General features: G+C 50.5%; 1 protein-coding gene across 13 annotated transcripts in view; it reads left to right on the plus strand.

The window, feature by feature from the left end:
- Positions 1-13,536, plus strand: part of Chd4 (chromodomain helicase DNA binding protein 4) — a 32,997-nt gene that overhangs the window by 1,403 nt on the left and 18,058 nt on the right. For 5 of the 13 annotated variants that reach the window (XM_087213538.1, XM_021248119.2, XM_013067311.3 and 2 more), the window contains exons 2-21: positions 2,141-2,262; positions 2,473-2,688; positions 2,876-2,994; positions 3,105-3,346; positions 3,565-3,692; positions 3,846-3,981; positions 4,109-4,287; positions 4,455-4,694; positions 5,315-5,518; positions 5,627-5,832; positions 6,131-6,262; positions 6,343-6,439; positions 8,480-8,671; positions 9,337-9,537; positions 9,692-9,829; positions 11,329-11,450; positions 11,576-11,749; positions 12,083-12,224; positions 12,314-12,445; positions 12,557-12,674. In XM_087213538.1, the coding sequence (XP_087069664.1) occupies positions 2,141-2,262; positions 2,473-2,688; positions 2,876-2,994; positions 3,105-3,346; positions 3,565-3,692; positions 3,846-3,981; positions 4,109-4,287; positions 4,455-4,694; positions 5,315-5,518; positions 5,627-5,832; positions 6,131-6,262; positions 6,343-6,439; positions 8,480-8,671; positions 9,337-9,537; positions 9,692-9,829; positions 11,329-11,450; positions 11,576-11,749; positions 12,083-12,224; positions 12,314-12,445; positions 12,557-12,674 (3,240 nt within the window). The remainder of the gene's footprint in view (positions 1-2,140; positions 2,263-2,472; positions 2,689-2,875; positions 2,995-3,104; positions 3,347-3,564; positions 3,693-3,845; positions 3,982-4,108; positions 4,288-4,454; positions 4,695-5,314; positions 5,519-5,626; positions 5,833-6,130; positions 6,263-6,342; positions 6,440-8,479; positions 8,672-9,336; positions 9,538-9,691; positions 9,830-11,328; positions 11,451-11,575; positions 11,750-12,082; positions 12,225-12,313; positions 12,446-12,556; positions 12,675-13,536) is intronic. The other 8 variants (XM_013067316.3, XM_087213540.1, XM_087213541.1 and 5 more) reach the window with 3 other exon arrangements.

Consider the following 13,536-nt stretch of genomic DNA (forward strand, 5'->3'; position numbering starts at 1 on the left):
TCACTGTGAAGGGTAGGGTGGCTGATTCCTGTGCCCATACTCCAGGTGGGTGGAGTGGGGGTAGAAGGGGAAGGCTCCCTCGCTTTCATCATTTCGGCCAGGGGCATGAGAAGTAGTAGCGCCATCCAGCAAATGTTGGTTCCCCAGCTTGGCCTCCCATTAGCCCAGTGGCCTGAGACTGCACCCCAGGTAGACTTGGAGCTGTGCAGGCTCCCAGGGTGAACCCTCCTGGAGCTGTATGTAGTGTGACCCACTTTTTCCATTTGCCACACCCATTCCTGCCCCTTTCCCAGACCTTCCCGTGCTTCTCAGCGGCTTTGCCACTTGCCATTTCGGCACATTGTTTGAGGAGTTGAGGGCTATATGTGGATGGAAGCGTTTCTGTTTGGCTTCATGGGTTTGTCCTTGTCTCCATTTCTAGCTTCTGTGGAGGCAAAGAGGAAGAACTGAGATATAGCGATTGGGGGGTGACTTGGGGATTCCTGGGGAGGAGCCCTTAGGAAAATGATTCTATCTGGTGAGATCTGTGCTGGTGTTCCACTCCCAAGGGAGTGGGAGGGGCTTTCTTGTGCCTGGCCTGAATCTTCACCGACTGAGGTGGGGTGGCTGCTGGTGCTTTGTCCAGCCTGTTTCATGTTCCCTAGTATCTGTCTGGCTCAGGGAGGGTGGAGCCAGAGGCATTCTAAGGCTAGTTTTGGGGATCAGGCACTCAGAGTGCATGTGGAATTGAAGGAAATATACTGTCTTCCCTCACGTTTTAGGTCCTGCTACTTCTCTTGTTGTGGACGTGATTCACATATGTCAGCTAGGCCCCCCCATATGTTGGCATGATTCCCATGTGTTGGGTTGTGGGTGATGAGGAAGCTGAGTTGTGGGACTTCTTGTGGATTCCCACTCCTCAAGCTAGATCTGTAGTTTGGGGAAAAGATTTTGTGCTCTGACCACAGCTCTGTTGAAATTTTGTTAAATCTTCATTTGTCATGGGTGCCTAGGGTGACCTTTGTGAACTGTGTCACCCCAGTGTAGGTGTTAGAGTCTAGTGGCATTTGGATGTGGGGTCAGGTAATAATTTGGCAAGTCTGCTGTGAGGGCAGTCTCCCTAGCCACCTCTGTCAACCCCACCCCCTCCCCTGCCACTTCCTTTCTGTCCTATGTTGGCAGCTGGGTGCCCTGGCTGCCTTCTGCGGTCAGGAGCCATTTTCCCTCTCCTCAGTGGGTGAGACACTCCCTTTGCTCCACTCCCTTCTCCACTCTCCCCTCCTTGGGCGGGGGTGGCTTGGGAAGAGGGGGAGAGGAGGAGGAGGGATGTGGGAGCTGGTGTGTGTGTCTGATACAAAGAGAGCTGCCTCCTGGCCTTTTCCTCCCCACCGTGCCCCTTCCCACCTATCCCTGCCCGGAGCTCTCAGTGTTCCCCAGGCTTTGTGTGTGCTTCCAGCCAGGGAGGTGGTGGAGCCAGATGGGAGGAGGACTGGGAGGGGGAGATGGTGACAGCTGGGCTGATTTGAGCCCCTAGGGAGAAGAGGCTGCTGACCCAGGAGAAGCTAGGGAGGAACTGTGGGCTGGAGACGGAGAAAGGAAATTGTGTTTGAAAGTGGGTGCAAGGCTGGAGCAGAAACTGAACCTGGGCTTGGGAGGTTCTGGTTGTCCTGAGCAGTGGTGACGCCAAAGGGGTTAGGGAAGGGTATGGTTTCTGGGCCCCTGAGCCTGTTCTTCTGGAATGTAGGTAGGGCATGTTCTGCGGTTGCCTTGTGGGTAGGACCCCCATTCCCATCCCTTGGCTTCGACCAGTTGCAAGAGGCCTTGGTCCTAGTTTTCTTGCTGGGTGAACTCTAGGCAGCTTGATTCAGCTGTGCTGGTGAACATCTAGAGGGCTGCTGAAGGAGTGGGGAGAGGAGGCCGGGCCTGGATAGCTGCCCGAGGTGGGCCTGGGCTGGTTTGCCAGGCCTGTCTTGGGTACACACAGCTCTCTCTTTGTTGGTTGAGTCCTGGGTATTAGCTTCCTTCTGTGGAGAGTATAGCAGTTCTCTTCAGGGGAATCTGGGACAAGAGGTGGGGAGTAAAATCTAAATCCTCCAGAGTAGGCTCTAACCTTTGCTGTTGATCTTTTCTCTACCTACTGCTGTTTGACAAATTTATGTAGAAAACGAAGAGGACCCAGAAGAAGATTTATCAGAAACAGAGACTCCAAAGCTCAAGAAGAAGAAGAAGCCTAAAAAACCTCGGGACCCTAAGATCCCTAAGAGCAAGCGCCAAAAAAAGGAGGTGAGTGGGTGACTGCATGCTGCAGAGGAGGAGAGGAAGCTGGGAGGGGCTGTGAGCAGGGCTGCAGGGCTGCAGGCCTCGGGCGTCAGGGTCAGGGCCAGTCCCCTCCTCTGGAGTGGTGGGCTGGGTGGGGATGGGCCTCAGGGCTGTCCTGAGGTCAGCATGTGTGTAGCCTGTGTGTCTGTCTCCCTCTCCCCTTCCCTGCTCCAGCGTTTGCTCTTATGCCGGCAGCTGGGGGACAGCTCTGGGGAGGGGCCAGAATTTGTGGAGGAGGAGGAAGAGGTGGCTCTGCGCTCAGACAGTGAGGGCAGTGACTATACCCCTGGCAAGAAGAAGAAGAAGAAACTTGGACCTAAGAAAGAGAAGAAGAGCAAATCCAAGCGGAAGGAGGAGGAGGAGGAGGAGGATGATGATGATGATTCAAAGGTGTGTGGACCTCCCTCCCCTCTGCTGTTGATTCCTGGTCTCAGTGTCCCAGATATTCTGCTGCTCTCTCTACCTATTTCTAATTGGTTCCTCTTATCTCTGGTCTTGCCAGCTGTAGCTTCCATCTCAGGTCCCCTTAACAAGCAGGGCACCGGGTGGCAGGCCCTTGACTTTGCTCTCTCTGCAGGAGCCTAAAACGTCTGCTCAGCTCCTGGAAGACTGGGGCATGGAAGACATCGACCATGTGTTCTCGGAGGAGGATTATCGCACCCTTACCAACTACAAGGCCTTCAGCCAGTTTGTCCGGTAAAACAAGAGGGTCTGGAAGAGGAGGATAGTCCTTCTATTATCTCTTTTTGCTTCTCTTTCCCTTTTCTTCTTAAACATTTTCCTGTTCTTGTCCATTTTTCCACCAGACCCCTCATTGCTGCCAAAAACCCCAAGATTGCTGTCTCCAAGATGATGATGGTTTTGGGTGCAAAGTGGCGGGAATTCAGTACCAACAACCCCTTCAAAGGCAGCTCTGGGGCTTCAGTGGCAGCGGCGGCAGCGGCGGCAGTGGCTGTGGTGGAGAGCATGGTGACAGCCACTGAGGTGGCACCCCCGCCTCCCCCTGTAGAGGTGCCCATCCGAAAGGCCAAGACCAAGGAGGGTAAAGGTAAAATGGGGTTTCATGGGCGAGGGGACTAATGTGGGCTTTGGAAGTCACAGAGCACTGGGGCATGGGAATGCTGTTTGTCAGTCCCAAGGTAGGTGACAGGAGGGAGGAGTAAGTCTGGGATTTGCGAGGCCAGACAGATGGAGCAAGTTTAGGTGAAGATTTTGTTTTCCACTCATTTTCCCTGTGATACATATTTGAGGGTGTCCTGGTTTTAGGACCCAATGCTCGGAGGAAGCCCAAGGGCAGCCCTCGTGTACCTGATGCCAAGAAGCCCAAACCCAAGAAAGTAGCTCCCCTGAAAATCAAGCTGGGAGGCTTTGGTTCGAAGCGGAAAAGATCCTCGGTGAGTGGCCCATCCCTGGGGGAAGAGGCGGTTCTAATGGGAGGGATGTTCCCCTGGCTGTGGGTGTGGGGAGCTTCCTCTATGCCATCCCCTCCATGGTGCTCTCCCTCCCTTGGTGTGAACTTTGAACCTTATTCCTTTTTATTCTGCCAGAGTGAGGATGATGACTTAGATGTGGAATCTGACTTCGATGATGCCAGTATCAATAGCTATTCTGTTTCTGATGGTTCCACCAGCCGCAGTAGCCGCAGCCGCAAGAAACTCCGGACCACTAAAAAGAAAAAGAAAGGTGTGTTTCTTTTTTGTGTCTGTGATGGGACATGGTGGCAGTGGCTGGGGAACAATCTCCCTTAGGAGATAGGGTTGGGGGCGGCGGTCTTTTTCTAATAACTGGGCTTTCCCTCTTCCTTGCCCAGGCGAGGAGGAGGTGACTGCTGTGGATGGTTATGAGACAGACCACCAGGACTATTGCGAGGTGTGCCAGCAAGGTGGCGAGATCATCCTGTGCGATACCTGTCCTCGAGCCTACCACATGGTGTGCCTGGACCCGGACATGGAGAAGGCCCCTGAGGGCAAGTGGAGCTGCCCGCACTGCGTGAGTACTCAGCCGCCGTGGCCCCTGGCACCCTTGAGAGCAAGGGTGGGATGGGAAACTGGCGGTAGCAAGCTCTGGGAAGCATCCAGGGGAGCATGGGCAGTGGGTCTCACTCGAGGGGTGGGAGTGGGGTGGGAATAACGGGATTCTGTGATACTTCCCTGCAGGAGAAGGAGGGCATCCAGTGGGAGGCGAAAGAAGACAACTCTGAGGGCGAGGAGATCCTGGAAGAGGTCGGGGGAGACCCTGAAGAGGAGGACGACCACCATATGGAGTTCTGTCGGGTCTGCAAGGACGGGGGGGAGCTGCTCTGCTGTGACACCTGCCCTTCCTCCTACCACATCCACTGCCTGAACCCCCCGCTGCCAGAGATCCCCAATGGCGAATGGCTCTGTCCCCGATGCACTGTGAGTGACTGGGCTTTGCCAGGGTGGAACTGGGGGAAGATTAGTCTAGCTTCTAGAAGGGCTTGCCTGTAAGTGGGCATTGCAAGGTGGAGGTATAGGAGAGGTCACTGTAGAGCAGGTGCTTTTTAGCCCTGAGACAGGCATTTTCCTTCCTCTCTTAGTCTTGGGATGCTTTTCCTGGGAAAATGTAGAACTCTGAACTGAGGAGTTGATGTCTTGCCAGTCCTCTTAAAAGGGTTGACGTGTGGTTCTGGCAGAGAGCATCTGTCCGTCTTGATGCCCTGTCTCAGGGGCTGGTGGCTTGGAATGTTTAATAGGGCCACATACTGATTTTGGTTTGCTTAAGAGAAAGGCTGGCCTCTGGGTGGGTGGGGCTTCTTGGCTGTTGTTAAAGTCTAAGCAGTCTAGGTCTCCTCAGCAGCTAGGCATGATGGTGTTATACATCCCAGAAATCCAGAAATGGGGAGAAGATCCTACTGTTCTTTCCCTAGAGAGTCTCGGATTAGCTCTTACCGATAATGAGATTTTAATGATCCTCTGGAAAATTTGAGGGTGTAGGCTGGGTACTGACTCCTCCCTCTGGTTAGGAATTGGGGTTAAGTCATCTCTGTTTCTCTCAGTGTCCAGCTCTGAAAGGCAAAGTGCAGAAGATCCTAATCTGGAAGTGGGGTCAGCCGCCATCCCCCACGCCAGTGCCTCGGCCTCCAGATGCAGACCCCAGTACACCCTCCCCCAAGCCCTTGGAGGGGCGGCCGGAGCGGCAGTTCTTTGTGAAATGGCAAGGCATGTCCTACTGGCACTGCTCCTGGGTGTCTGAGCTGCAGGTAAGTTTGGGACAGCTGGAGGTGGGGGAGAGGCAACAGCAAAGAAGGCAGTGGGCAGAGGGAGTGGACACCACTCTTCTGTGGCTTACTTTCTCTTTCTGTTTGCAGTTGGAGCTTCATTGTCAGGTGATGTTCCGAAACTATCAGCGGAAGAATGATATGGATGAGCCACCTTCTGGGGACTTTGGTGGTGATGAAGAGAAGAGCCGAAAGCGAAAGAACAAGGACCCTAAGTTTGCAGAGATGGAGGAACGTTTTTATCGCTATGGTATAAAGCCTGAATGGATGATGATCCATCGAATCCTCAATCACAGGTACCACATGGGCCCACTGAAGGGAGACTGGCATATCCATGGGAGAGTCCTGGGACAGGGATGAGGAGAGGGCTTCGACCAGTAACTTACCCTTGGAGGACATGCTGTAGTAGAATGAGTGACTGGATCCTGGGATTGGAGCCATAGGAGAGTTTAGATATAAGAGAGGCTCTGAATCTGTGGGGTCTATGGCATGTCGAGTGGTTTGAAACATAAATTACTGTCAACTTTGAGGGCAAGGCTGACTTGAGGGTGGGGCTGCCTCTTGACCCTGAGGGTTTCTCTCTTGACCTTGTAGTGTGGACAAGAAGGGCCACGTCCACTACTTGATCAAGTGGCGAGACTTACCTTATGATCAGGCATCTTGGGAGAGTGAAGATGTTGAGATACAGGACTATGACCTGTTTAAGCAGAGCTACTGGAATCACAGGTAGGTAATTTGGGGAGAGAGGGAGAGTTGCGTTCTTTTGAAAAGGACCCTAGGCAGCTGTGGGATTCTTTCTTTTTTAGGGAATTAATGAGAGGCGAGGAAGGACGACCAGGCAAGAAGCTCAAGAAGGTGAAGCTGAGGAAGTTGGAGAGGCCTCCTGAGACTCCAACTGTTGATGTGAGTGGGGACAGAAGCGAGGGAGGGCATGCTTTGTTGGGTGGGGCATTGTAGCTGGTCTGCCGTGTAAGGAATAGTGCTGCAGGAAATGATCTGTAAGCCATGATAACATTATCCCTGAGAATGCCTTATGCTGTCCACTTCCCCAATTCTCCACCTCTGTAAATTAGGAAGTATGAGAATTATTTTCTTCTTATCATCAGAAAAAAACCATAGAGGGGTTTTGGTACAGGGGATGGAGCCCAGGGGCTCATGAATGCTAGCAAGCACTCCTCCACTTTGGTACACCCCGGCCCCTTTTATTTTTCTATTTATAGTCAGAGTCTCCCTTAGTTGCCCAGGTTGGCTTTGACCTCCTGCCCCAGTCTCCCAAGCAGTTGGGATTATAGGTGTGCAACACTGCACCCAGCCACACAGTGTATTTTATTTATTTATATTTAAAACTTTTCGGGGGCCGGGGATTTAGCTCAGTGGTTCCACCGCCTGTCTTGCAAGTGCAAGTTCCCGAGTTTGATCCCTGGAAACGCCCCCCCCGCCCCCCATTTTTTTTTTTTGGTACTGGGTATCAAACTCAGGTCCTTGCACTTGTGCAACAGGTGGTGAAACCACTGAGCTAAAATCCCTAACCCTTCCAAAAAAAAATTTTTTTTTTAAATTTTTGAGACAGGGTCTCATTTCGTAGTGCAGGCTGGCCTTGAACTCACTGTATAGCCCAGGCTGGCCTCACACTTGCAGCAATCCTCCTGGCTCAGCTCCCAAGTGCTGGGACTACAGGCGTGCACCACCATGCCCCCCTAGGGTGCATATGAAATGACTAAAGACATCTTATCTAGAGCACGGTCACATAACCAAGCTATTAGGGAATTTTTTTTTTTTTTTTTCGGTACTGGGGATCGAACTCAGGTCCTTGTGCTTGCAAGGCAGGCGACAGAACCACTGAGCTAAATTTGCGGTGCTATTGGGAAATTTACACTTGGAGCCTGTGTTTAATTTTGTGGCCCAGTTCCTCTGGTTTGGCTTGTATAATGTGAGTCAGAGCTAAGGAAGTGAGTTTGGGGCTGGGGTGTAGCTCAGTGAGAGGGTGTATTTGGCACACACGAAGCTCTGGGTCCTATGCACAACACCAGCTTAACAACAACAGAAAAATGAGTCCAGGGGCCAGGGATTTAGCTCAGTGGTTTCGCCGCCTGCTACGCAAGCGCAAGGACCCGAGTTTGATCCCCGGTACCAAAAAAAAAATGAGTCCAGGAGGAACACAGAGTTGTTTACCTCATGGATCCTGACTAGTAGGGTTACTGTATTTTTAGAAAATCCCTGATGTTTTTTTCTCTCTGTGATCTACATATGACCAAGATATCAGGTCTGCCTGATAGGTTTTAGCTTTGGTTTTAGAGGAGCCTAAGGCAAATACAAAATTGTAATAACCAGAAAGGATCTCTTCTCATGGCCCTCTCTCTCTTTTTTTTTTTTTTTTTTTTAACGTGTTTTGAGACAGGGTCTCACTATGTAGTTGAGGCTGGTTTTGTGTGTTGTTTTTTTTTTTTGGTACCGGGGATCGAACTCGGGACCTCGCGCTTGCAAGGCAGGCGCTGGAACCACTGAGCTAAATCCCTGGCCCTTGAGGCTGGTTTTGAACTCACTATTTCACTGTGTAGCCCAGGCTGTCCTTGAACTCGTGGCAGTCCCCCTGTGTCAGCTGCCTAGCACTGGGATTACAGGTGTGTGCCATCACACCCAAGTGCTTCCCTCATTTTTGCTAGATGGGGCTGGGGATGGAGCCCAGGGCCTTGTGCGTGTCAAGCATGTGTTCTACCACTGAGCCCCTATTTATTCCCCTAAATTTTTTTTTTGGTACCAGGGATTGAACTCAGGACCTTGTGCTTGTGCAGCAGGTGCTGGAACCACTGAGCTAAATCCCCAGCCCCTCCCCTAAATTTTTTGTGACTTCTAGGGAGGATCTAGTGAGGACAGTGAGGAGGAGACAGTGTTCTCTAATGGAACAGGGGGACTCCTGATCAGCTTCCCTGTTTCATCCTCCAGCCAACAGTGAAGTATGAGCGGCAGCCGGAGTACCTGGATGCCACAGGCGGGACCCTGCACCCCTACCAAATGGAGGGCCTGAACTGGCTGCGGTTCTCCTGGGCTCAGGGCACTGACACCATCCTGGCTGACGAGATGGGCCTGGGGAAAACTGTGCAGACGGCAGTCTTCCTCTACTCCCTCTACAAGGAGGTGAGGAGGCGAGGGGTTCGTGTCTGCTGTGGGTATTGTGTTCAGCCTTTTGCACTCTGAGGAAGGAAAGGGAAGTAATCACTTACCATTCCAATGATTTAAATATGGGGTGACCAAAAATAGCATATTTGTTAATTTTTATAAGACAATATAACATGATATACAAAAATGACAATTTTATCAAGTTTATTCAACACAAGAATTGACTGGTTGAAACGACACCTGCCTGAGTGATGCTTGGGGTAGTACGTAAATAAATGTGCTGCTTGAGTGCTGCTCAGGATAAACTTAACTGGTTAGAAGTTGGTCTCTGACCCCAAGGAACACCGCCCAGGGATAATACCACAGACACATGTCCACGGCAAAAGGCTCCAGGCTATAGTAGAGCCATGGTGGAATTAGCTGTGGGGGTCTAAGCCTCCATCCTGGGGCAGTGGATATGTGTTGAGGCCAGAAGACTCGTGGGTGGGATTGTAGGGAATACTTAACAGGAAGTAAGAGGTTCAGCTGTCTGTCAGGGTGGGCCGTGGTGTTGTGAGATGGAGTGGGTAGGACTTCCCCACTGGTGAGGGTGGGCACAGCAGCACAGCAGTCAGGCCTTCGTTTCACTTAAGGGGTTGGGAGAGGTGCATGGCAGGTCCTGACTGCCTCCTTTTCTCTGCAAGGGTCATTCGAAGGGCCCCTTCCTAGTGAGTGCCCCTCTTTCTACAATCATCAACTGGGAGCGGGAGTTTGAGATGTGGGCTCCCGACATGTATGTGGTGACCTATGTGGGGGACAAGGACAGCCGCGCCATCATCCGGGAGAATGAGTTCTCCTTTGAAGACAATGCCATTCGTGGTGGCAAGAAGGCATCCCGCATGAAGGTACCTCTGCTGGGGAGGAAACCCTAGAGGGTGTCGCAGCTTTGGGCTTGGTTTGCCTCCTTGTGACTTGGTTCTGAGTGAGGCAGAAGGGTAACCCAGGAGGGGTTACACTGGAGGGCTGGGGCAGCAGTGACCAGGGTGCCTTCCTGTGCAGAAAGAGGCGTCTGTGAAATTCCATGTGCTGCTGACGTCCTATGAGCTGATCACTATTGACATGGCTATCCTGGGTTCCATTGACTGGGCCTGCCTCATTGTGGATGAAGCCCATCGGCTGAAGAACAATCAGTCTAAGGTGAGGAGAGAGGAAGAGGGTCACAGAGTCCCAGTTTTAGAGTTCTAGTGCCACCTACTCATTAAGCAGAAACTTGGGAAACGAAAGGGAAAAGCAGTCTCTGTCCCCATCCTCATGTTATGAGGCCAAGTCGTAAAAAAAAAATGGCAATGGGCCGGGGATTTAGCTCAGTGGTTTCTTCACCGCCTCCTGTGCAAGCACAAGGACCCAAGTTTGATCCCCGGTACCAAAAAAAAAAAATGGCAAGAGTTAGAACATATTCTTAGTTTTGTTTTTTTTTTTAACTTTAATTTTATTGGTATATATACAATATGACATTCATCATTGGAGATTTGTCCCTTTAGATAATATATCTTGGTTCTTATTTTTCCCCCTTCCTCTGCCCTCCCTTCAACCCCTCCATCCTTCCCTATTTACAAAGACTTTGTTTCATTTTTCTATTTTCTTCTATTAATTCCATTTCCCTCTTTCCTTTCCCCTACCCCTCCCACTTCCCCTTCCCCTTTGCACCTTTTCTTCCTATTTCACATTATCTATTATATATATATATTTTTGAGGGTTTTGTTTTTGGTACTGGGGATCAAACTCAGGTCCTTGCGCTTTTGAGGCAGGCAGCGGAACCACTGAGCTAAATCCCCAGCCCATATATATTTTAAATTAAGGATTCAATTTTTTTTTTTTTGGTATGGGAATTGAGCTTGGGACCTTTGCTTTTGAGGCAGGTGGCAGCACCACTGAGCTAAATCTCTGGGGCCTCTCCCTTTATTTTTGTTTGAGAAAGGGTCTCGCTATGTAGTTCAGCCTGGCCTTGAACTCACTATGTATCCCAGGCTGGCTTTGAACTCATTGATCCTCCTACCTGTACTTCCTGAGTGCTGGGATCACAGGTGTGCACCACCATGCCTGGTCTAATCCTTAGTGTTTGCAAGGTGCTATGTTCACCCTGGCACCAAAGAGTAAGCAGACAAATAAAAGCTCTGGGAGTACAGCCCAGTGGCAGAGCATGTGCTTAGTGTGAAGCTTTGAGTTTGATGTCTGGTACTAAAATAAAAATACCTGGACATGGTGTTGCATGCCTGTAATCCTAGCACTCTGGGAGGCTGATGCAGAAGGATTACATGTTTGAGCCCAGCCTATGAAATCTATTGAGTCCCTGTCTCAAAAAAAAAAATAAGAAAAAAAAAAAATAATAATAAGAGCCAGGCACAGTGGTTGCATGTCTGTGTAAGTTCATGTTCCACCTGGGCAGCTTAGATCCTGTGTCAGAAAAGGGGGCTGAGGATGTAGCTCAGAGGAGCATCCCTGTATTTGATCCCCAATGACACCTAAGAAAAAGGCTGGGGATATAGTTCAGTGTGAAGGCCCCAGGCTTACTCCCACAGCCACCTAAATACTTAGGAAAGGATGATGGAGGGTGGGAGGCCTGTGTCAGGCGGTGCTCTGCACACACACTAGCCTCCCTGTCCCAGTGAGTTCTGCCTCTCTGTCTGCTTGTCCAGTTCTTCCGGGTCCTGAATGGCTACTCGCTCCAGCACAAGCTGCTGCTGACTGGGACTCCGCTGCAGAACAATCTAGAAGAGCTGTTTCATCTGCTCAACTTCCTCACCCCAGAGAGGTTCCAGTGAGTGTGTGTTTATCCACAATTAGCTCATTATGCTGCTTCTAATTCTTTGTGTTGCCCATTTTCTGTATCACTTTCCCTTTTTTTCTCCCTCTCCAATAACTGTGTCTCTTTTCTTTCCAAAGTAATTTGGAAGGCTTCTTGGAGGAGTTTGCTGACATTGCCAAAGAGGACCAGATTAAAAAACTGCATGACATGCTTGGGCCTCACATGCTGCGGCGGCTCAAAGCTGATGTGTTCAAGAATATGCCATCCAAGACCGAGCTGATTGTGCGAGTGGAGCTGAGCCCTATGCAGAAGTGAGTGAGAAGGGGCAGGAGTGTTGACCCTGTTTTGCAAATGCAGCCAGACCTCTCTGGGTCTGCACAGTGTTTCTCCCCCACCCACCCTACACATGGCAGGGAGGCAGCTAGACAGGAGCAAATGGGGCCTGGGGAACACTGGTGCCGTGAGGTGGAGCGTGCAGATCTCACTTAGCCTTCCCTTATTTAAAGTGATGGTGATGCTGCTGGTCAGCCTGTTGGTTTCCTTAGCCCCACAGTGAGGTGTGCAGGAAAGACCTCAGGCCATGGGGCTGCATTATTAGTCACTGAGGGGCTCGAGTCCAACCATTTTCTGTCTTGCCCATGTAGGAAGTACTACAAGTACATCCTCACACGGAATTTTGAAGCACTCAATGCTCGAGGTGGTGGCAACCAAGTGTCTCTGCTTAATGTGGTGATGGATCTGAAGAAGTGCTGCAACCATCCATACCTCTTCCCTGTGGCAGCCATGGTATGTTGTGCACCTCTTGGTCCTCCTTGGGTTGGAATCCCTTCTTAGGGGCTTTCTTTCAGTGTTTTTTCCTTTGATTCTGTCCTCAGGAAGCTCCTAAGATGCCTAATGGCATGTATGATGGCAGTGCCCTGATCAGAGCATCTGGGAAGTTATTGCTGCTGCAGAAGATGCTTAAGAACCTTAAGGAGGGTGGGCATCGTGTACTCATCTTCTCCCAGGTATCCTGTGGGCCCGGCTGGGAGCTGCAGGGACAGCAGTGGCTGGCCCGGAGAGACATGAAGGGAGGATTATCACCTGGGTCCTCCATAATGAAACTGCTGCTTTTACAGATGACCAAGATGTTAGACTTGCTAGAGGATTTCTTGGAACATGAAGGCTATAAATATGAACGTATTGATGGTGGAATCACTGGTAACATGCGTCAAGAGGCCATTGACCGCTTCAATGGTAAGAAGAGGAGGGAAGGGCTGCTCCCAGGCACCCTAAGTTATAATATCTTTGGGTTGATCACTTATTCTTCTTATGCATCTCTTTTTTTTTTTTTGGTACTGGGGTTCGAACTCAGGACCCTGAGCCTTCAAGGCACGTGGTGGAACCACTGAGCCAAACCCCTGGCCCTGAATCTCTTTTTCTATATAGTTCTTTTGGGTCTTCGTCAGTTGATGTGGAAGAGGAAAGCTTTTGAATGTCTTGATTGGAAGAACGTGTTGGATTATTCCTAGTTTTTTTTTTCCTTTGGAGTCTTTCTTTTTTCTTTTTTGGTACTGGGGATCAAACTTGGGACCTTGTGCTTGAGGGGCAGGCCGTGGCACCACTGAGCTAAATCCCCAGCCCCCAGAGTCTTTACTTTTTCTGCTAGAAAAAAAGAGCAATTTATCTAACCCTCCTCCCTGCATCTTGAGGCCGAAAGAAGGATCGCATACCAGGTTAGTGGCAGGCCTGTCTGTTGTTAGTAGACGCTACTACATCTTTTCTCCTCACCTGTTTATTTTGGATTTAAAAGTTGCAAAACAGCACACAGTTCATGCACAGAGCTCTTTAACCTGCTTCTCTAAGTAATGACAACTCACACAACAGTGCAGTGATTAAAACCAGGCAGTTAACATTGGGGCTGTGAAGTGAACCGTAGGCCCTGGTTGAATGTCCCTGATTTTTCCCTTAATGTTCATTTTGGTTTCAGGATCCAGTCCTTTAGTTACTGTGCTGCTTCCTGTTCATGACATTTCACTCAGTCTGCCTTGGGTGCATGTGTATTACTGGGCATTAAATCCAGTGCCTTCGCACCGAGCTATATCCTCAGCCCTTTTTC

This window comes from Heterocephalus glaber, unplaced genomic scaffold, assembly GCF_053883595.1.
Source record: "Heterocephalus glaber isolate CG9 unplaced genomic scaffold, H.glaber_assembly_v1.0 deba00001444, whole genome shotgun sequence".
Classification (NCBI taxonomy): domain Eukaryota; kingdom Metazoa; phylum Chordata; class Mammalia; order Rodentia; family Bathyergidae; genus Heterocephalus; species Heterocephalus glaber.